Source organism: Dromiciops gliroides, chromosome 2, assembly GCF_019393635.1.
Source record: "Dromiciops gliroides isolate mDroGli1 chromosome 2, mDroGli1.pri, whole genome shotgun sequence".
In the NCBI taxonomy this organism is placed as follows: Eukaryota; Metazoa; Chordata; class Mammalia; order Microbiotheria; family Microbiotheriidae; genus Dromiciops; species Dromiciops gliroides.
Window position 1 is genome coordinate 105,177,328 of NC_057862.1, and position 24,463 is coordinate 105,201,790.

Below are 24,463 nucleotides of genomic sequence, written 5' to 3' on the forward strand. Positions count from 1 at the left end.
TTACCCTCAGGGAGTTTGCATTCTTCTGAGTGGGCAGGTGAAATACAACATTTATACAAATAAGCAAATGAATAAAAAGTATAAACAAACTTTCAAGATAGGGAGAGTTACCCCGATAATTTATTCACATCCTCATTAAATCTGCTATAGTTTCCTGGCTAGGCTCTCAGTTATAATTCTCTCTCCTCTCCAGTCCATCCTTCATGCCAGTCTGATTTTCCCAAGCTCGTGTCTGATTATCTTTCTCCCTCTCTCAATAAACTCCATTGCTCTATAGTACCTCTAGAATTAAAAACAAAATAAAACAAAACAAAAAACCCCCAAACTCTTCTGTTTGACTTTTTAATACAACCTGACCCAAAACTACCTTCCCAGAATTATTATTTATAATCCAGAAGTATTATGTACTACAATCCAGCCAAACTGGATTTCTTGCTATTCTTCACAAATGACATTTCATCATCCGTCTCTCTGTCTTTGTATACTAATTCTCCTTGCCTTGGATATATTCTGTCCTTATATTGGCCTCTTAGAAGCCTTGTTTCCTTTCATGATTTTCCCTAGCTGCTAGTAACTAATTCCCCTCAAATTATCTTGTATTAATTTTCTATGTATTTCTATATAGTTAAATAGGTACATAATGTATGCTGTGTGAAGGCAGGGACTATTTGATTTTTTTCCCCCCAGCACCAGCCATGGTATCTGGCATATATTCAGTGCTGGTTGATTGATGTTAAAAAGTGTGAATATGGCTCATGTGTTTCACATAGACTGAAGACAATTGGTCCTTGTCACCAAGGAAATTGGTGTATGGTGGGGGTCCTTAGGTATTCCTCTTTAAATTACACCCCCTCACACACAAATCCAATTAGAATAAACTAGTCTTTTATTTAGGTGTTGGAGAAAATGACCAAGACAGAAGTCAAAGACTTCTCTCAAGGGGAGATGTTTCAGAGACATGATTTCTGAGATACCTATCGCCTTGAACAGGAGAAAGGCAAAAGCTTTTATAAATTGTAGATGGGGTGACCAGATGGGGTGACCACCTGATAATGGAAAGTTCCTTTTAGGGGTGGGAAAAGGCTTGAATAAGAGATGGTAGTCATGATTTCTGGAGTTTTCTCTATTCCCTGGCACTGATTAGGCAGTAGCCATGCCTAATGGGCTTATCTCCCTTACTTGTTAGGCATATCAATCCTGATAGGTTACCTTCTCTAGAAAGAGTAGTTATCCCATTCTCATGTCTTTTAGCTTAGCTGGCAAATTTAAATTTAATAGTCCCAAATTCCTTGATAAGTCCCAATCCCATAACAGTCCTCATGCAGAAGAGCCCATTTACTCTTTTTTTTTTTGTACAAGAAAACTTTATTTAAAGAAAAAAATGAAAGAAAATGAAAAATAGCATGCTTCAGTCTGTTCCATCAATATCAGTTCTTTCTTTGGTGGTGGATAGTATGTTTCATCAATAATCCTTTGGGATTGTCTTGGATCATTGTATTATTGAGAATAGTCAAATCATCTGGATCTGTTGTTGATGAAGACATGCTGGTTATCACCTCTTCCTTCTCTAGTTGTTCATTTTTATTGTTGTTTTTCAGTCATTCAATCAAGCCTGACTCTTCATGACCCCACAGACCACAATAAATCAGGCCCTTCTTTCCTCCACTATCTCTCAAAGTCTGTCCAAGTTCATATTCATTGTTTCCATGACACCATTTATCCATCTCATCCTGTGCCATTCCCCTTCCCCTTTGTCTTCAATCTTTCCCAATATCAGGGTCTTTTTTTTTTCACTCTTAGAATAGAATTTTATTTTCCAAAATATATGTAAAAACAAATTTTAACATCAATTAAAAAAAAATTGTTCCAACTTCTCTTCCTCTTCTATTCCCACCCCCACCCACTAGAACTCAAGCATTTCAAAATAAATTATACATGAGTAGTCATGGAAAACATTCCCACATTAGCTAGGTTGTGAGAAAAAAACAGTCAAAAAACTCCCAAAACTTCAGACTAAGGAATTGTCAAAGAGAAAAAACATTTTTTTAAAAAATGTGTTTCCAGGGGCCCATTTACTCTTAATTTAAATACATTCTTGTCGGTCTTGGTTATTGCCTTCCTCATCCACATTAGAATAAATGGAGAATTCTGAGGAGAGTGCACAAAGCCTCCAATGAACATCTGATCTTCCTCTGGATTCGCCTACTTTTCATCAGTGCTCTAAGGGTTGTACTCTCTTAACATGATTTCCCTTTCCAAATTCTGATGGTTCTAATATTTGTTTTAAAAAAAAATTACATATCAATTTCAAATATGCTTCCCCTGGAATTATAAAGAATATTTTTCCTCTTATAATCCCATATCACTTACTTTCCAACTCCTCACTATTTTATTGCAGTACTATCCTATGTATTCAATTTCAAAGTTGTCTCAAAATCCTCTCAATTTAGGGAATTCACTTTTCACCAGGCTTGGTTCCTGCCCTAAGAGATTTTGGAAGAAATAGGACTGACCTCATCTGTAGGTCATTCCCCTTTCCTTAAGCCCTTGTGTAGCTTTGTATTCAGTTTTCCCCAGCTCCTAAACCATCCCTTTGGGGGGCGGGGGTGGAGATCTGGCTGATCCTGGTCCTCCAGACACAGCAAAAGCTTTCCTTTGTATTAATCCCTTTCCTCCTGAGTGGATTGAAAGAACCATCTGATAGGCTGCTTATTGCCAAATAATGGTGGGGTGAGGGTAGGGGCAGGATGGGTAGGCAAACAATGCAACAGAAGCAGGAGAACTAATGAGTTGGTTCCACAGCATGAGCTAATTGATCTGGTTATGCTCCATGCCAGAGTGGGGAGACTAGTAGAGGAAGGTGGTGTTTAGTGAGTATGTTAGGGATGTGTTCTGCTGTTAACTTATAAGACTGTTACCTTAGCAGGCTTCTTGGTCTTGTGCCCTCTGGAGATAATTGTAATTGCCTCTGGTGAATAATTTTTCTTTGGGGGACTTTTTGGAGTTACTAGTGGTTGGAAAGGTCCAGTTTTTTTTTTTTTAATTTTATTGATCATGTGGTCCATCACTCATAATTTCTTTAAGAAAGTAAGAGACTGTAGGGGAGAGCACAAACTAGTTTTAAAAGTTTTCCTTTCAAAATTATTTGGCACTTCAAAAAAGTTCTTGTGCTTAAAGCAAAGTGATCAAACTTTATAAAATCCACCTATATTGAATGGCACCCAATAGTGCTGGGTGACTGTGATATATTTTTAACACAAAGGAATCCAGACCTGGGTTAAAGAAGGGTCTCTTCATGGCAGAACATTTTCTAAATCAAGTTAGCCAACTTGTCAACTTTGTAAATAGCAATATCTTGGGATATACATTCAGCCCATCATCAACATTAACCTTGACAGCGAAGTTTATTTGTGAAATTCCAAAAGAATAGCCCCTCGGATAATCATCTTTCAGAATGTGAACTCTTGAGAGTTACCTTGCATGCTGCTATCTTTATTAACAGCCCGATAACATAAATAAAATCAATTGAGCAAAATAGAATTCTAGATACTTATAGATAAGTCTGGGAATAGTCAAAATTGAGCTGGTTACACATATCAGTAATAAGATACGCAGGCCTCTGTACAGTATACATAACCTTCCTCTTGGAACTCAAGGCCACCTGGAGATAGGGGAATTTATTTTAAGAGCTTGTGTCTCAACTGAAGCAACAATACCAACATCACCTCCTATTCAAGCATAACTTAAGATTTAAAGTGCTTTTCTCTCCACAACTCTGTGGGATAGGGATGATATTGTTATCCACATTTTACAGAGAAGGATGCTAAGGACATCTGTTTGATTTTTTTGTCATTTTATTTAATTTTTTTTCAGGGCAATGAGGGTTAAATGACTTGCCCAGGGTCACACAGCCAGTGTCAAGTGTCTGAGGGCAGATTTGAACTCAGATCCTCCTGAATCCAGGGATGGTGCTTTATCTACTGCACCACCTAGCTGCCCTATCTATTTGATTTTAACATGTATCAATATTAAAGCACTTACTGGATAGAATAAGTATGGTACAGTAGAGAACTGATTCTTGAGCCAGTAGACTTGGGTCCAAATCCTATTCAAGTCTTTACTTTGGACAAGTCATTTAACCTTTATAGACCTCAGTTCCCTATTTTGTAAAATAAGAGGGATAGACTAGTTGGTTTCTGAGATCTCTTCTGTCTCTAGGTATATTATCCTACAAGGCAATGCATCAATAGCACCATTTTTGTATGAATTTGTAATGATTGGAATGATGCCACCTGCTGGAGACTTACTGTAGGAAAGCTCCAACATGAGTAGAGGGCCTTTGAGGGCAGGACCATGTGTTTTTTCTTAGGCGTCAGGAAGTGACTTTGGCTGGTGGGAGGAAGAAGGGGGAGGCTGGCGCTCTGACTCGCTCTCTTTCCTGAGGACTCTGGTGGAGAAGGCAGCTAGGAATGGGCTCTCCCTTTAATAGATAGATGAATCTAGGCCTTTTTCTCTCTCTTTACCAAATTCTTATTCTCCTTAATAAATGCTTAAAAGTCTAACTCTTGCTAAAGCTTATAATTTATTGGCAACCACTCATTAGATATTTTAGACAGTATAGCTAGAATTTTAGCCCTTACAAATTTTAGTACTATTTATTTGCTTTTGAGCAAAGTACAAAACAACATCAAAATAGGGGCAGTGAGAAGTTATGCTGTGATTCACATGACAAAATTATGCAATTTCTATCTGCTGGTCTTCTTGCATGACACTTACCTGTGCACACCTTGAACACTTAACATATCTGTTGCTCTACAATTTAAGCTGTGGTTTATGTTATACACATACATGCATACATGCACACACATACGTAGATGTACATATATTCTGTGAGTTTCATTGTAATACTCTTTTTGGATCACACACTTTTGAGTGGTTTTGTATAAGATTTTTTCAGTATTCTGTCACATAGCCTCCTTTGTTATCTAAGCTGAACGTTACTAATCAATAGAACTATAATTATTTGAAGTAGGCAGGATAATCTAGTGGTGCATCTTTTCATTTAACAAGTAATAAAGCTTCCCAGAGAGAGAAAGATGTTGGAATAATGAGAAATATATTTTTGGACGTGGCCAACGTGAGGAATTTGTTTTGATTGACTATTCTTAGATGATACATATGTTGGAATAGGGAATAGATCTATGATTTTACTGATATAGGGAATTCTCCTTTGAGAAAGTTCTCTCTATGAGGGTATGCTAACATATTCTATAGAACTTATTGACTTGCCCAGTTTTACACAACTAGTATATATCAGAGATAGGAAACGAACCTAGGTTTTCCAGGTGCAAGATATGCTTTCCTATTAAGTTCTTTTCCATATTGAGCAATTTAGTAATGAAAGGGACAAAAAACGTACTTTCATATAAAGAAAAGATTGATATTAATTATCAAAGGACATAAGTTACTGTTAAAAATGAATATTTCAGGGGCAGCTAGATGGTGCAGTGTATAAAACACCGGCCCTGGATTCAGGAGGACCCGAGTTCAAATGCAGCCTCAGACACTTGACACTTACTAGCTGTGAGACTTTGGGCAAGTCACTTAACCCTCATTGCCCTGCAAAAAAGAAAAGAAAAGAAAAATGATGAATATTTCAATACTTGAAAGGCATGGGAAAATATATTTGTTGTAATAAAAATTGCTAATATATGTAGATGGGAAAACAGGATAAGATGAGATTTTAGCAGTTTTGTACATGAGAGGGATGGTATAAATGTGAAACTCATTCTCTTGTGTCTAATGTAGAAAGAAACCTTGCTTGTATGGAAACAACTTGATATATGTAAATGTAATACATAAATACATGCAATACAATTTTTTGAAGGGAAGCATTAATATCTGGGAGAAAATGAAGACTTGGTAGATGCACAAAATAACTGTCTTCAGGTATATAAAGAGATTAACTGCATGGGAAGAACTTGCACAAATGTATATAAGCTGCAAAGAGTCAAATTTAGGCTTGATGTAAAGAACACTTCCTAACAGTTGTTCAAGAGTAGAATGCTCTTTTTTTTTTTTTTTGCAGGGCATTGGGGGTTAAGTGACTTGCCCAGGGTCACATAGCTAGTAATATCAAGTGTCTGAGGCCGGATTTGAACTCAGGTACTCCTGAATCCAGGTCCGGTGCTTATCCACTGCACCACCTAGCCGCCCCTAGAATGCTCTTTTTTGCGAGGTAATTGGTTCCTTCTCACAACAGGTCTTCAGGCAAAAGTTAAATGATCACTACTTCAGGTTTAGAGGAGATTCTGGTTTACATACCAGTGGTAAAACTGTCCTCTCCTTGGTTAGAGTTAGATTACACTGACTGTGCAAAGAAGCATGTTTTTCCTTCGATTTTTGTTTCTAGGATGTGTAGCTACTAAATGAAGTCTGAGGACAGTGTAGAATCTTCTTTAATTAAAGCAGCAGCATCCTAAAGCAAATACTACTGAACAAAAGTCGGTCACTTACTTGAATAGACTGTACCTGACTGAAAAAGAAGTCTAAAGACATCTAGCAATGTCATTGGGAGCCATCCAAATTAAACTTATTCACCATTTTCTATCTTTTTTTTTTAAAGAAAAACAACCCTTGATCGTTTTCTGTCATTAAATAATTGAGGGGAAAGGGAAGGAATGTAGTGTGAAAATTATTTTCTTGCTAAGAGGAGGGAAATTTTTCCTCGATTTGCCTCCCTTTTCCCCACCTTCTGTCTGAAAGCTTTGCAGTAGAGCTTCGTTAATTCAGTGATTCACACTCCACTAATCTGCAAATCCTGATTCTAGTGAAACCCCTGGTGGTCTCCACATACTTCTCAGGAAGGCTTTAATAGCCAAGTACATTAGTGAGGTCTCATGTTGCTGAGGCTTCATTAATCTTCCTTGATACTCTGGTATATTTGCCAGTTTACGGCAAAGTATTAGCATAAGTAAGTAAAGTTAAAATACATTTGTCAAGATGATGAAGAAAGTTGAGTCTCAGATACTATATATGGACATATTCTGTTTACTAATTTTCCAAATGGGTTTGTTGCTACTGGTTCTCCTTGTCATTAGTGTAAATTTGTGACTTTTAGCTCTCTTTCAAGTTGATATTTTTTCCAGACCCCTGAAAACAACTTTCCAACTTTGATTCTTTGCCAAAATAATCTTTTCCCCATTTTTAATTCCAGTATTCAAAATTAATGGTAAGTAAGCATCTCTCTGTCTGTCTGTTCCTTTCTCTTTCACTCTCTCCCCCCTCCTATTTCCCCCCTTCTCTTTTCCTATCTCTTTCCCTCTCTAAACCATGTCACTTGATCACTGCTATCATCCTAAAAATATTTATCATTAAATGAACATACTTTTCTGTAAATTGCCCCATTGAGTAGAAAAGATGGATGTCAGCTTCTCCCAGTGTCATGGCACCTTCCTGATAAGAGCTAAGATTTTAAGACAATAATAGCCTCTTGACATCTAGACATCTTGGGGAATCAGGAGAGATATGTTTCTGGGTTTGTGATAACCAAAAGTGGTGTGTTCTGATTAAGGTTGAAGTTTGAAAGTACAGCTCTGGGATTTTAGAGACACTTGAATATTCTTGAAGTAACCAACTGGTTTTTATCTTGGCTGTAGACATAGGTATTTTTGGTAGATATGGACATAATTTTGTATCTTGTTTTTATTTTAGCAGTTTCATTACAATTGTGCAGTGGGTAATTTATTTCTCACATCTTCAGATTTCATCTCTGAACAGTTGCATTTTCATGAATAGTTTCATCTTTGTATTTGCTTTTCTCCTTTCCCACTTGTCAAGATTTGATGTGACACTGAAAAATCTTTTTGTGATCTTTGCCCCATTTAAGTCCACTAACAGCCACTTTGCAAAGTTGAATATCTACCTGAACAATTGCGCTATGAGCTTTGTCACACCGTGCATACTTGATATAGATGAAATTTCTTTCTGTTAGCTTGAACAACTTTGTTCAGTTTCTTTGTAGTGCCCCCAAACCACCTGAACCTCATTGTCTTTCTTGGTGGACATAGAGCAGACATTGTATTTCTGTCTTAGCCCCTTGAAGAACAGGTGAATGATATGCTCTTTTGAAGAATATGGGAAAATTCTGCAAAATATCTCATGATTATTAAGAATGCAAAAAGCTGAACCAATGAGGCCCTTCTCATCTTTGGTTTTTGAAAAACATGTTTAAGACTATATCAAACTGAAGAGCTTAAGGTTAAACAACAATCAACATTGTACCAATTCACTCTACCTGTATAGTTTTGTCATAAGGCAAATAATATTTTATCCCTTACCCACCATTCCCTAAGGCTTAGAAGTGATAAGTTGGGAGGAAGAACTGGTAGAGCATTAGACAACATGCTGAATAATATGTAGGAATACTTGTTCTGATAAAAAATGCTTATGCAAAGCCTAGTTAAAATAATACTTTTCTTTCCTCCTCCTCCTCCTCTTCTTCCTTCTCTTCCAAAGAGGGCATTTTATGCCATGGAATACAGTAAAAAAAAAAAAAAGCATCTCAGAAAATATACTCCCCCCATTCTCCTTCAAATACCCAGTCTTTGCCATCAATCATCAGCTCATCTATTTTGAGTTGTTTCTGAATTGAGATGGAGTGCACTGAATGTGCATTTATCCAGTTACAACTTGTGACAAAAAGTGCACACATTGACAAGACAGCTGGGAGGGGCTGGAGTATAATGTGTGGTCATGGGAATAAGCAGTGCCGAGGCTTCAGCAGTTACCATGCTTTAGTCAATATGCCAAGGTATACAATCAGAAAGATTCAGGGCTTGTGAAATGTAGTCATTTTTGTGATTAGAAATCATCAGCTCTAATTCTCTAAGTGGCGCTGAACCTCTGGTGCCTATGGTGTCTGTCTAGGTATTCTTTGATGCTCTTTTCTTAAATTGGCACTCAATAGATGGGTCAACTTGAAATCCTTAGAAAGGAGGATTTTTTTTTTTGCTCATCTTTTTTTTTAATGAGTTTCAAGGAAATTTTTTGGGAACAATTTTTACTGTATATAACTAGTTAGCTCTGGCTCTCCTGATTTTTGAGTTTTGAGTGATCCTCTTTAGTATTAAACAATAAGGACTGTATAAAGTATGATTGGCGGGGCAGCTAGGTGGCGCAGTGGATAAGAGCACTGGCCCTGGAGTCAGGAGTACCTGGGTTCAAATCCGGCCTCAGACACTCAACACTTACTAGCTGTGTGACCCTGGGCAAGTCACTTAACCCCAATTGCCTCACTAAAATAAAAAAAAAAAGTTTATTAAAAAAAAAGTATGATTGGCTTCAAGGGCCTTTTGCATAGGTGTCTTGCCCAAGGCTATCTGTGACAGCAGAGGGATTTAAAACTAGGTCCTTTGATTGCATAGGTTATGTTCTTTTCACTATAGCACATTGTTGCCCTGAGTTCACTGTTCTCCAAGATTGGACCATTCTAATACAGTATATAGGGCAGCTAGTCGGCATAGTGGATAGAGTGCTGGGGTTGGAGTCAAGAAGGCTTCTCTTCCTGAGCCCAAATCTGGCCACAGACACTTACTAGTTGTGTGATCCTGGGTGAGTAACTTAACTCTGCCTCACTTTTCTCAACTGTAAAATGAGCTAAGAAAGAAATGTAATATCTTTGCCAAGAAAACCCCAAATGGGCTCACAAATAGTCAGACACATCTGAAAAGACTGAGCAACAATAGTACACTATATACCTCCAGTTGTGTGTATTCACTGATTTCCTTTTCATGGTTCACCATAGGGTAGTCTCTAAGTTTCTGTACTGCTTTACTAGAAACAACTGCCAACTGATAGGCCCTTAGAGCTCTCTTCCACCCCCTTGCCTGGGATGGAAAACATTAATACTCAACACACTTCAGGATTAGTCAACTTCCCGCCTACGTTGGTCAGAAAATTACTTGCTCACTCTGATTACGTTTTGTTTAATTCATTTTTAATTTTTAGGGCAAAGGTTTGCAAATAGCCACTTTGGCTGTTTATAGATGGAAAATATTTTCCATATTGTTTAAATGAACTGGTAGATGGGGACAAAAATTGCTACTATTGCTGGGTTGTTTTTTGTTGTTGTTGTTGTTGTTGTTTTTCCCCATTGCACTCTCATCATCATCCAAAGTCCTCATTATGTGCCTGTCTGCACCTGAAATGGGGTTAAGATTGCACAGAACAAATCAGACAGCCATAGTCTGATTTGCCTGTAGATTAACACTCAAAGATGACAGTTTGAACCTAGGCATGGATGGAAAGGACACACAACTGCATGTACAAGGGCTAAGATGATGCATCAAATCAGAGAGAACCTATGTCAATGAAGGAAGGAAGATGAAATTTTCTGAACTGTAATACATATAGGGGTACAGGGTGAGAGCTGAAAGATTAGGCAGAGTAGGATTAATCAGGTAAGGGAGACAGACTTCTTAGAGAGGTGGCATTACAGGAGTTTCTTGAAACAGGGTAAAGACTGACCCAGAAGGGTTGGAAGTTATCTTTCAGGACAGACACCCAAAGCAGAGTCCCTGTTTGGCCTTAAAATCATCAGAATGATATTCCTCACTTATTCATAGAATGAGATGCTATAACCACATGCTTTGTTTGGAACAAGTCACACAGAGACAAGTTGTGCTAGATTTCAAAAGACGTTTTGCCTTCAATTGAGCTGAAAGAACAGCACATGACAAAAAAAGAAAGAAAATGAAAAGGCGGTGTATTTGAGATCTATAAATTTTATTTCATTTTCATTTATCACTTTCAGGAAAAGCAAACAAAATTTCTTCTTTCTCTTACAGCCAGTGATGAATGAATGCTGGGAGTTTGGTTGTGGAGCCTCTGTTGCCATTATTGACTTTTCATGAAAAACAATTCATCTGAAACTTCAGTGAGGGCAGCATTTGCACACTGTGCAAGGCATAAGTAAACTGCTTCTAATGACTTTTGGACTGATCCAAGTAAAGAATAATGACCTTCCCTGTTTGATGCTGCATCTTCCTCTTGTCTATACCCTCCGTATGTCAGAGAAAAACCTTGTTTGCTTTGGAGTTGAAAAATAGTTGTTGTTTTTTTTTTAAAGTTTATGTTGACATAGCACTTTATAGTTTACAAAACCCTTGCCATTCTTTTTTTTTTTTTTTTTTTTTTTTTTTTTTAGTGAGGCAATTGGGGTTAAGTGACTTGCCCAGGGTCACACAGCTAGTAAGTGTTAAGTGTCTGAAGCCAGATTTGAACTCAGGTACTCCTGACTCCAGGGACAGTGCTTTATCCACTGCGCTACCTAGCTGCCCCTCATTTATTCCTTTGATCTCACAATGGTCTGATGAAAACACAGGTTAGCCATTATCATTCCCATATTACAGGTAAGGAAATAGAGGGCCAGGGAAATGGGAATCTCCAAAGAGTGGCAGATCTGGAACTGCAGTCCAGGTACTTCATCAAATTAGCACCCTTTTCCTTGTGTGTAATTTAAAAGGTGAAATCATGCTATAAATAAACAAGATTCTGAATTCAGAAAAGTAAGGAATAAAAAAATGACTAGAGGAGCAACTAGGTGGTGCAGTGGATAAAGCACTGGCTCTGGATTCAGCAGGAACTGAGTTCATATCGGGCCTCAGACGCTTGACACTTATTATCTGTGTGATCCTGGGCAAGTCACTTAACTCTCATTGCCCAGCAAAAACAAAACAACAACAACAACAAAAAAAACCAATGACTAGAGTCCTAGAGATTGTGTAACACTTTAGTCCAGGGCTTTTTTTTTTTTTAATTAAAAAAAAATTTTTTTGTTGAGGCAATTGGGGTTAAGTGACGTGCCCAGAGTCACACTGATAGTGTCAAGTGTCTGAGGCTGAATTTGAACTCAGGTCCTCCTGAATCCAGGGCCAGTGCTCTATCCACTGTGCCACCTAGCTGCCCCAGTCCAGGGCTTTTTAAACTTTTTCCACTCATGACCCCTTTTTACCTGAGAAATTTTTACATGACCCCAGGCATATAGGTATATGAAATAAGCATGCATAACGTTTTACCATTGCCAAATTTTTCAAGACCCCCACATTCAGTTACATGACCCCATATAGGGATGAGGCCTCAACCTACAGTTTATGAAACTTTGCTTTAGTAAAGTCTTCTTGGATGGGTACCTGGATTTGTGGTAGTTACTAAAATAATATTCAGGAAACAAAAAGCTCCTGATGTAATCATCATCATCTTCTTCTTCATCTTCATAATAATTATGGAGGGTGATGGGAACTAAGTCATGCTGGAAATGAACTAGTTTGAATGGTTAAAAAGTGTGAATTGTGAATTTTTTTTTTCAAGAAAGTTTTTGAATAATGGAAAAAACTCAAATAATTCCTCATTAAGTTTTTACCAGTAGAAGTCCTGCCAGGCCTATTTTATTTAATAGGGAAGGCTAATTTGCAATTAATGTTTGTATAAGGCAATAACTAGTAAAGTCTTGACAAAGAGTTTGTTTTTTGAAAAAAAACAAATAGAGTACTAGACACAAGCTTCATTTTATTAATACATTCTTTCTTCATGGGGAATAGAAAGGAAGGTTATTTTCCACTCAGTCCAGATCAAAAATGCAAGAAACTGGGGATTTGTGGGGCATCTTCCTGAGTTATCCAAAGAGTGGCTGTGTTTGCATTAGAAAATGAAGGACTCAGAATGTCTTGTTTGGGTACTTCCTCTTGGAATATGTCCAATTCATTGTTACTGAACACAGGCCAGTTAATTGGGGGTAGTTTTAAAAATGAACCACTGAGGGGCAGCTAGGTGTGCAGCGGATGGAGCACCAACTCTGGAGTCAGGAGTACCTGAGTTCAAATTTGGCTTCAGACACTTAATGCTTACTGTGTGACCCTGGGCAAGTCACTTAACCCCAATTGCCTCACAAAAACAAACAAACAAAAAAAAAACCACTGAATGACTCAAATTGGCTCTATACAGATTCTCTACATCCCCAGCCACCTAGGTAGTCATAATACTAAGAAGAGGGGGACAGCTGGATGGCGCAGTGGATAAAGCATTGGCCCTGGATTCAGGAGGACCTGAGTTCAAATCCGACCTCAGACATTTGACACTAGCTGTGTGACCCTGGGCAAGTCACTTAACCCTCATTGCCCTGCAAAGAAAAAAAAAAGAAAAGCATGTTACATATGTAATCTTACTCGATCATCATAATAGTAAGAAGAAAGCAAAGGAAAGAGGAAAGATTTCACTAACTTCTCAGGAATGTCAAATGTCCATCAATATTTGGGGCTGCTGATGAGTACTTTATGGAACTTTCTGTACCTATACAGACATGAGCCAGAGAAAGCAAAAGAACTAACCTGAGTTGAATTATCCAAGACATTTTGTCTGTGGAGTGTCAAATAACTCAACATTTCAAAAAATTTGATCAATGAGCCTATTCTTTTCCAATTTTACCTGGATATTTGACACCATATAAACATAGCTGCAGTTCTCATGACATCAATAGCATCAGATTCCCAGGATAGAAAGCAGTATAATTTGGGAGATATTCTGTAGGCTCTAGGCTTTTGATTTACATGGACTGGTTGGCCAGGAGTGGCATGATGAATATTTTACTATGAGATTTGCAGACACCAGAAGAGATAGAAACAGGGCATGCTTAAAGAGAAATACAGAAACAGAGAGAAGAAAAATTCACCTTGTCTCAGTCAATAGGTGCTCTATAAAATTGAGCCTTTCCATATTATCATGGAAATTACTTTTTGGCGGTAGTGGGGAAAGGTTGTTATACATTATTGTTAATTGTGGTTTGAGAAACAAAACAATATGATCATTTGATGGCATATTCGTTATTCAAAATATGACAGCTTTTATATCCTAGCAAATATGAAATCTCCTGGATGTATGCCTGCTAGTTTAGGAGACATCTAAATGGCCTTGCTTAATGTGTGCGATAGATTTTAATGAATCCGTGTGAGTTTATACTTAGCAGATCACCTGATGTCTGTCTTTGTGATAGCCAGCCAGTGAGGGGACAATGGTTGCCTAGTGAGTACAAGAGACAGAGGCGTGTACCTTGGTGAGAATTCATCATTGGTGAGAAAGATTGTCATTGGACTATGGAATGAAAGGTAATTAAAGTCCCCAGTTTCTTGGTGTGTTTTCCATCCTGCCTTCCACGGAATTGATACCCACACTTCTCTTCTGCTTTTCTGCTGCTAGAGAAGGAGGGGGTGGGAAGATGTGGACAGTGCTTTAAATTCATCCTGGAAAACATAAACACAGCTCTGGCTGAGCTTGTCTTATATATGAGCCTCATGTGCCATTTGCGGTGACAGCACAACATTTTACACTGTGACACTAACTATCCTGAGTTTTTAATACGATTGCCTCCAAATGCTTTTGAAAGCTCCGTGTGTGCCTGGTGCGACTCTTTTTATGACATCGCTTCCCTTCCCCCACCCTTTTCTTCTTCCTCTTCCTGAAACAGTCTGTGTCCTTGGCTGGTAATCTTTAACCCTGCGACTGCAATGATTTCTCTTCATAGAGCCACACATTAGGCACATTGCTCATCCTTCTCTGAAACAAACACGCGGCATGCCGATTCATAAGTAGATGGGGTAGAAGTCATGAGTACCAAAACAGGCCATACATCTAGAGACTTCATTGAGGCTTACATTTCCACTGAGTAAAAGCAGACTCTTAGAGACTTGATGATGCACCAGCACTTTATCAACAATTTCTAGAAACATAAAATTAGAGCAGGGAAAAAATAAAGCAAAACTTAGTGGTAGCAACTTTCCCTACCCCATCCCTACCTCCCAATCCCTCACCTCTTGTAGATAACTAGCCCCATGCTCTGCATGGCCTGTTGAGAGACTGATCTAACCCATTAGGAAATATCTCGAGCCAGGAAACATTTAGCATTTTCTGGTGTCTAATGGATTAAGTACAAGTTCAAGGTTTTAATTATGGGTTCTTGGGAAAATGTTTGTTCCATTTACATAAATGGGGCTTTTGGGAAAGGCAGGGGGAATATTGGAGAGAAGGTAATGAGGTTCACTTAGTTCACCTGCAGTTTGAGGTAATAGCAAATTTCTTAGTGGATGTTAACCTTGCTGGTACTTTTTTTCTTCATCTTTAAAATAAGAAGGTTTCTTCAAAAGTGGTTGCAAGGCCTCTCCTAACTCTAATGGTCTAGGATTCTGTGTTCTGTAGGCAGCCAGGCATGCCTGGTTTTCCTGCCTTCTGCTAAGCATGCTTTCCAATCAATCAATCATCTGCTTTATCACTTCTGACTATTCCCACTCCACATCTAGATTTTTACCATTCAGATGTGCAGAAGTGGTTGCATTCTTTGGTTATTGTTTTAATGAGTGTGTTAAACACAGTCCACTGGGCCCAGCATCTTTAACACTGCTCTTAAGCCAACAGGCTGAAACAGATTCACTATGACGGACAGACACTGTGAAGAATAAACAGGCCAAAAAGAAATGCCATGAAACAGCCCCTTGGAGAATTGGGGTTAGCCATTAGTAGGCAGCACTTAATCCAAAGGCTACTTAGATCCTGAAACCAGCTGCTGAGTTTGGTGGTGGAATGTTCTCCCCTAGATACGATTGGTCTCTATTCACACTGTCAAACAGTTAATAACCTTTGTGCCCAGCCATGGCCGGTCTTGGAGAAATTAGGAATTAGTTAAAGCCTGCCATTAGCTTCCTTGTTCAGTATCATCTTCCTATATCCCTCGCCCAGTATCATCGACTGGTCCCAGGGAGCAGCTAGAGCCAGTCAAGATGCATTATTGATTATGTGGTGAAGGTGAAGTCAAGAAAACCTGAGTTCAAATCTAGAATCAGATACTTCCTTTTTGACTCTGGGGAAGTCATTTAACCTTTGTTTGTTTCATTGTCCTCACCTGCAAAATGGGTATGATAATAGCACCCACCTCCCAGTGTTGTTGTAAGGATCAAGGATTGAATGAGATATTTTTTAAGTGCTTACAACAGAGCCTGGCACATAGGAGACACTTAATAAATACTTGTTCCCTTCCCTCCTTTTCCCTACCCTTCACAGGGGAGGATCAGCTCATTTTCAGTAAGTCTCAAAATGATTGATGACTACTTCCTTCCTGCTTACGTAAAAGGGGGAATGAATTCTCAATCAGAGAAATACATCTTGAATCTATAATTTTAGACATTATGTGGAGATAGGAGTAGAAATTAGGACCTTATTGAGACCTCTGCCAAAATCACATTACAAAAACAATTATTTTCCCCTTATGTAAGGATATCAGCCACCCAGCACTATGAAAGGTTCAGTGGAAAATATTGAATAAGTAGACAAAATGTACTTCACTCCTGTATAATTGACAATTTAGTTGGACAGTCAAGACTGAAGAACCAACGAAAGCAAATAGAATACAGTAAAATATAGTATGCAGTTCCCTACTAAATGTTGATGCACTGATGATCACAGTTCAGGAAAAGGATTGTCTATGAGGGCTGGGGTGGTTCATTTATTTACATACCTTCTGGACACATTGAAGGGGCAAAACTACAGAAATATAACATCTAAGAGGTATATAAGATCTCAGAGGCATCTACTTCAGCCCCTATCTCATCCTTAATAAGTGACCTTAAAACATCTGCTGGAGGACTTCCAAAAATGGGGAACCTACTCCTTCCTAGACACTCCACTTCACTGTGGGATGACTTGAATTCTTAGAAAATAGCTTTGATCTTTAACACGTATCAGCTTCTCTGCAGCTTTCCCCGTGGCTATTAGATCTGCCCTCTGGGACCAAGCAAAACAAATTCAGTTCCTTTTCAATCTGACAGCTTTTCACATATTTTTTAAGACAGCTATCATATCTTTAAGAGGGAACTGGATGACCACTTGATGGGTATATTATAGTGGGATGAATTCAGAGGTGTGCTGTTAAATGTTTAACAGCTGGCTTTCCTGAGGGGGGAAAATGTATTCATAACACACTTTTAAGTTTACTGAATTATTAACATTTTCTCTATCACATCTTCTTAAGCCTAAACAATCAACAAAACAATAAATCAAGTACTGACTTATAATGTTTGCCAATTTCCAAAATGTAAATGCTCACAGTGAAAACTGAAGAATTGGTTTTCATGAGTTGGTTTGAGCTGGCCCCAGAATAGTCCTGGATTGACCCTGTGTTTCTTCTTTTGGGATATGGTTTAGGAGATGGCCACTGGGGGCCCTTCTGACTCTAAAACTTTTTGATTTTGTTTTCTTCTAAGTCTTCTGTTCTCTTGGTTAAATATACCTGTTGTCAAATGATCTTCATAAGGTGTGTTCTGGTGGCTCTTCACCATCCTGGTCATTCTCATTTGGATGTACTTCTCAGTATGTCAGTCACTTTCTTAAATCGGCACCACCCAAACTGAACATCATCATTGATTTTTGTTTGTTTTTTTTTTTTCCTGACTTGAGCCAAGTACAATGTACCTATGACTTCCCTCATTTTGGGCATTATTCCTTTATTAATCTAGTCTAAGAGAACTCTCTACTACTAGAAGAACATGAAGGATGAGTTGAACAACTATGGTAAATAAGATAATGTACTGTCACCTCTATAAGTATAGGACCACACCCAGAGTGGAGACTACAATGCACTTACTCTGTATTATAGTTAGCTATGCAAGTTCTTTATTCTGATTTTAGACTGTAAGATCCATGAAGGCAGGGGCCAAAATTTAAGTGTATTTGACGTATTTTCCTTTTTCTGAGGTGGGTTTGATGTTCTTGTTTTTGTTTTTTGTTTTTCCGCCCTTACAGATCATGTTACTCACAGACCCGGAAATTGAGAGCAGTTTATTGATCAGCTCTGATGAAGGAGCAACGTATCAAAAGTATCGGCTGAACTTTTACATCCAAAGCCTACTTTTCCATCCCAAGCAAGAGGACTGGATCCTGGCATATAGTCAAGACCAAAAGGTGAGCGCATTCTCTTGACAAAACTTGGCAGAGCTCTGGAGAAAAAGACCAATATTTAATTTTCCCCAGATTCCTGTCTAATGATTTCTTTTGTACTTCACCGAGGCCTGAGTTTTGTGCCAACAGGCCTGGCAGGGAAAGATGGTGAGTGAAGAAAAGGTTTTGCTGATAGGGTTTAGCTTCTGAGAGAGATTCAGTTAAATGACCCTTCAATAGACTCTAGAATTAATTTATTTCAACAAATTGTTGAGAAGTAGCAAGACGTAGTAGATAAAGAACTGGTCTTTGAGCCAGGAAGACCTGGGTTCAAGTTCAGTTGCTGATGTATGCTGGCTCTGTGACCCTGGTTAAATCACTTAGCCATCAGTTTTCTAGGAAATAGTCTAAAACTACAAGATGTAGAGAAAGTACTGATCTGCATTTGTCCCGGAAGTTGCCCACCAAGATTTTATAATATCAATGGAATCATTGGTTCAGTCCTCTCTTAGTCTCTTTCCCCTAAGCATTTGTTAACTGCCAGTTATGTGTTAGGCATTATGCCACATACTCAGGATACAAAAGCAAAACCCTGAATAGTTTCTGTCCTATACAATTGAAGTTTTCGGCTGAAAGGAATTTTGGAGTCCATTTAACCTGATCCCCTAATTTTACAGGGGAAGAAACTGAGGCCAGGGAGGGTAAGTGACTTGGCCAAGGTCACATAGGAAGTAAGCTTGAGAGGAATGATTTGAACCTAGGTCCACTGACCATGAGCTGACATCCTACTGGGGACACAAACAGAGCAGTGCACAGGAGAGAGCACTGGAAGACAGTCGTGGCACATGGAATGTGGTGTGTGGGGATCAGAAAGTACACTCTTGTGACTGGAAGGTAAAGTATGTGATGGAGAGTCTTGTGAAACTTGGAGCAAGGGAGGAAGCTTGTGCATGACTAACTTTTCATGAGGACTTGGTATTTTGTTGTACAATCAGTAAGTGCCCATTGAGCTTCTTCACCAGGGAGTGTCATTGTCAGACCAGGGCTTTAGGAAGATTATTTTGGCAGCTACATAGATGGCTGGGCTGCAGAGGAGAGAAACTAGGAAGAGAGCCAATGCTGGAGTTTAGACAAGAAGTGATAAAGGCCAGAATTAGGCCATATGTGTGGAGAGGAAACAGATATTAGAGATGCTGTGGAGATAAACTCAGTCAATGAAGGAAGGACTGGGAGAGCAGGGAGGGAGAGAGTCACTACAGGTGGTAGTGGTATATGAAGATTACATTTGAGTCTTGGCTGGAAAGAGTTAGGAACTGAACTTCAAACCATTTTCTGGAGATTATGGGTATGAGGTATTGCATGGTTGTCATGGATTATGTTCTCTGTGTATGTTTAAATGTTTGGGTATTTTTTTTTTAACAAAGGAAAGCATGAAAGTATGAAAAGCAGGGTGTGTCTGTTTTCTATGTACCTAAAAGCTTGTGCAGAATGAGAGACAAAGGGAAGGGAAGGGAATGACAAGTACTATAGTTCTCATTTTACAGATAAGGAAACTAAAGTGAATAAAGGTTGAGTGATTTGCCAAGGGTCACATAAATTGTAAGTATCTAAGGTTAGATTTGAACCCAAGTCATCCTGACTTCAGTCCTATCCCAGCGATCTCCACTGGGCCACCCAGCTGCCAGTTAATAATAGAACAGGTTGTTCCAGAGAGAGCTGAGGAATTGAATGATAGTCCTAAGATGGATAGAGGTTAGTAAGCATTAAGAAGTAGCAGATGTGACTTTATACCATATGGCCTGGCTGCAGGTCAGTCATAGGGCTTTAAAGAGGACAATTAGCAATTGTGTATTATAAATACTGTGATAAACTGTTTGTTTTTGTTGTTGTTGTTTTTGGTGAGGCAATTGGGGTTAAGTGACTTGCCTAGGGTCACACAACTAGTAAGTGTCAAGTGTCAGGCTGGATTTGAACTCAGGTCCTCCTGACTCCAGGGCTGGTGCTCTATCCACTGTGCCACATAGCTGCCCTTAAACTGTGTTTTTTAAAATTATTACTATTTTTATATTAATGGCTATTGCATTTTGGCAGTAAGCATTTATTATTAATTATCATATATCATAATATCATATATACCAGTAAAGAATTGACTGCATGGCAGTTAACACAGGAAAGAGAAAAGCCCCAGAAGACCCATGCTATACATTCTCAAGGAGAGTTCACAAGCCCTACAAAACCTACACTGTCCTAAAAGGGAGAGCATGCACCAAGAAACAGCATGCTGAGCCAAGGGAGGAGGTCCAGGAAGCCAAAATAGAGGAAGCCACTTGTGGTCAAGGTCTTTATCCTCTTTTGATAGAGGAAGGTCATTATCCATTAATCAAAAGCTATTGGTTGACATGACTTGAGGGTGGTCCAAATTAAAATGAACTCTACTGGATGACCTAATGGAAGAGAGCCTTGCTGGAGGGCATAGGTGGAGTCTGGTACCAAAGTGGGGTTTAATCCCATCATCTCACTGAGCTAGACAAAAGAATCAGTCTATATTCTTTTAGTTCACTTGGGTTTGTCCCAAACAAGATTTGCTGGAGTTCCTTAAGAACTGGACTTTCTGGTGTGGGGATGGGGGGTCAGGGGGAGGAAGTGAAACTAATCTCTTGATGCCCCCAAGAAATTCATTATTAATAATAATTTTCTCACACTGGGATAATTTTCTTGAATTTCTCTCTTAGTACTTCTCTCATAGTACTCTTAGTACTATGCTCTTGACCATTGAAGCTAGAGAGTGACTGATTGAGGTTATATCTGATGAATATCAGTGGAAAGAGCTTATAAATAATGAAATAAGTGACTAAAGGAGGCTGGTAGTTTCCTTTCCAGGAAGTCCTTGCAAATGGACTTTCTTGCGTTCTTCTGGTTTTAATAATAAGGATAATTTTTGGAACCAGAAATCTTAAGTTTTCCTTGGATTTGGTGCTATTATCAGTGTAAACTTAGAAAAATTGTTTCCTTTACCTGGGCTCTTCTGTAATATGAAGGGAACTCATCTCTAAGGTCCCTTATAATGCAAACATTCTGTGATGGAGCAAGCATTAATTAAGCTCCTGCTGAATACTTGGTAGAAACTATATATTGGGGGCAGCTAGGTGGTGCAGTGAATAAAGCACCAGCCCTGGATTCAGGAGGACCTGAGTTCAAATATGACCTCAGACACTTGACACTTACTAGCTGTGTGACCTTGGGCAAGTCACTTAATGCCCATTGTCCCACCTCCAAAAAAATGGTTAGTAGTTAGAATTTGCAGAATTTACTGAGAACTGATTCACCTCCCAGTCCCCTCTTTCCCAGGCAACACTGTCTTTGTCATTTCCAGACTCTTGATGGACTTATGGACCTTCCCCCAAGCAACTTATCCCCTCCCAATGTTCCCCACCTTACTCCCTGGACTTTATGTTATTATGTAAAAAGGGTCCACCTACATTAAGTAATTTCTATTCAGAGTCAGTAATTTACTTAACTAAGGAACAGTCCTATTATTTCTTTTGTCAAAGGTTCATTTGAATTAATTAGCTATATGTCACTCTGGAGCAATCTTTTGGTTCCCTTTTGTTCTGTTACCCCATTAGAAACCCTGTTCTCTGTTTCTTCTTTGGGTATTCCCAGCTTCTGAGCTTTGCAATACCACAAGCTATAGTTCCTCTGCCCCGATTAAAGACCTTATTTCTCCTATATTGATTGTTTCATTAATTTCTAGGTTAACAGTAGAAACTAAGTATCTTTGCTGTATCATGAAAATTGAAGATTCTGGGGCAGCTAGGTGGTGCAGTGGATAGAGCCCCGGCCCTGGAGTCAGGAGGACCTGAGTTCAAAAATCTGACCTCAGATACTTAACACTTACTAGCTGTGTGACCCTGGGCAAGTCACTTAACCTCAATTGCCTCACAAAGAAAGGAAGGAAGGAAGGAAGGAGAAAGTTGAAGTTTCAGTTGCTGTTTTGAGGTTGCTTGCAAGCTAATTTGGGAAAGAGGACCAAAATATAGTCTAAGTAGTTTGACAATAATTCAAAGCAAACCAGAGTATAGCCCAGTGAATAATACATTGGTCTCCAAGTTTTTGCTGTCTGTAGCTTGATTATGCATACAGTTGTTTGAATGTTTTCTCCTCCATTAGACTATGAGACTGCAAAGATTTTCATTTTGCCTTTCTTTGTATCTATTGCACACTGTATAGTGCTGATGGAGGAAGCTAAAAAGGGTTAACAGACAACTTATCAACTGTAAGTAAAACAGGTTAACAGATAACCCAAGATCAATAGTACCTAGGGGCATTTAGTGGCGCAGTAGATAGAGCACCGGCCCTGGAGTCAGGAGTACCTGAGTTCAAATCTGGCCTCAGACACTTAACACTTACTAGCTGTGTGACCCTGGGAAAGTCACTTAACCCCAATTGCCTCACTAAAAAAACAAAACAAACAAACAAAAAAAGATCAATAGTACCTAAAAGGGTTAACAGAGAAACTAAGGTTTGTGTACTTATCACCAGCACTGTAACCAAGAGGGTTCAACTCCCTACCAACCAATACTATCAACAGAAGCTTTAGACAGTAACCAAGGACCATTAACCATTAATATCCATTAATATTCCTAGATGATAACACCTAGAAACCAGATCTTAAGTAAAGAGATAACAAAATCACAGAGACCCTCTGGCTCTGACAAGTTTAAGCATGTCTTTATGAACATCCACAGAAAGGACCAAATGTTTCCTTAGCTTCATTTTGTGATGTTTAAACCCCAAAAACACACCTCCAGAGAAAAAGGTACCTGTCTTGGATGTTGTCTTAGGACCCCAGGAAGTCCAAATTAGGGTAAGACCTCCCATATACCTCCTTAAGGAGGAGATTACGATAATGAGGAGATAACCCAATTTTTCTCACTAGAAATATAACCATCTTTCTTCCTCCTATTTGAGAAACATCTCCTTGGTGTCTCCCTGTGGCCTCACAGTCTTTTAATAAAACTTGAGAAACTGAGTCACTGAGTCTTGTAATTCTTTGGAACGTCTCACAATCAATTTGATCAATTAAATCCATCCCCACATCAGTACCAGGCATATAATAGGTACCTAATAAATGCTTGCTTATTTGACTTGGCCCATATTATATACAGAAGAAGGAATAACATATAGAAGTAGGGGGTAGAAGAAGTTGGTAGGGGAAGTTGGGGTAGAAGATACAAAGTTAAGGAAGGATGCTGATGGAATGGGGATAATGAGTCATGGCTTCCAGTGCAAATTGGAATTATGAACTTTACCTTGAAGAAAAGGTCGGATAAGGATCAGTAGGGAGAATATAGACAGATATACTTCTTTCATATCACCTATAGCTAGAGAAATGGTTTATATGATCTTGTGGGGCCTATTTTGGTGCTAGGATTCTGGGAAAAGCAAATTGAAATCCTTAGGATTTATACTGTCCTTAGTGCTAAATAAAATTCATGTCAAGTCTAAAAATAGAGAAGATTTGCAATTAGTATTTTATTTTCTAGCAGACCAATGAGCATAATGCCTGATTTTCATTCCTAGAGCAAAGCTGTGGTCCATCTGGTCTGATGTCGTTCAGTTAGTAGAAAGCAGGACCAATGCTGCAGGAGAGGAAATATTTCTCCTTCAGCCTGTTTCATTATATTAATCAGTCCTTGAAACTTTCTTCCATTTAACAGTGAAGCAGTGAGGAGGAAGATTTACAGGTTCTAGTTATAGTTCTGTACTTCTAATGGAAGAGACACATAAAAGTATAAACCTTCATGCTTGATAGAATGAATAGTCGTGGATTTTAGAATCCATTTGACCTTAATTCCAGTCTCACCTCTGCCCCTTAACTGTGTGACCTTGGGACAAGTCAGTTACTTTCTCTGGGACTCAATTTCCTCCTTTGTAAAATGATGGGGTTGTTCTATTAGACCTAAGGTCCTTTCTATCTCCATTTTTACACTCCCATTTTCCAGTGGTCTGATATGGCCAGACTGACCACAGACCTTAGCTGAGGGTCAGAAGACCTGGAGGTTCTAGTCAAACTGTCATTAACTTAATTTGCTGGGGCAGCTAGGTGGCACAGTGGATAGAGTACCAGCCCTGGATTCAGGAGGACCTGAGTTCAAATCTGATCTCAGACACTTAACACTTACTAGCTGTGTGACCCTGGGCAAGTCACTTAACCCCAATTGCCTCACCAAAAACAAACAGACAAACAAACTTAACTTGCTGTGTGATTTAGGTCTTAGTTTCTTCTCCTCCAAATTTGGGTTAATTATTATTGTTTCTGGGTTAAAGTCATATGATTTAGAGCTGGAAGGGACCTTCGAGATCACTTAGTTCAACATTTTTATTTTGACTGGCTTGTGAGATTGAAGACTTAAAAGTGGAAGGGTCTTTAGAAATTACTAAATCTATGCATCTCACTTTATGGATGAGAAAACTGAGGCTCTGA

The 24,463-nt window shown here is 38.8% G+C and overlaps 1 protein-coding gene across 6 annotated transcripts in view; it reads left to right on the forward strand.

Annotated features, from left to right (window-relative positions):
• The window catches only part of SORCS1 (sortilin related VPS10 domain containing receptor 1), a 766,642-nt gene that overhangs the window by 473,770 nt on the left and 268,409 nt on the right, over positions 1 to 24,463 (forward strand). For all 6 annotated transcript variants that reach the window (XM_043988103.1, XM_043988104.1, XM_043988101.1 and 3 more), the window contains exon 4: positions 17,842 to 18,000. In XM_043988103.1, the coding sequence (XP_043844038.1) occupies positions 17,842 to 18,000 (159 nt within the window). The remainder of the gene's footprint in view (positions 1 to 17,841; positions 18,001 to 24,463) is intronic.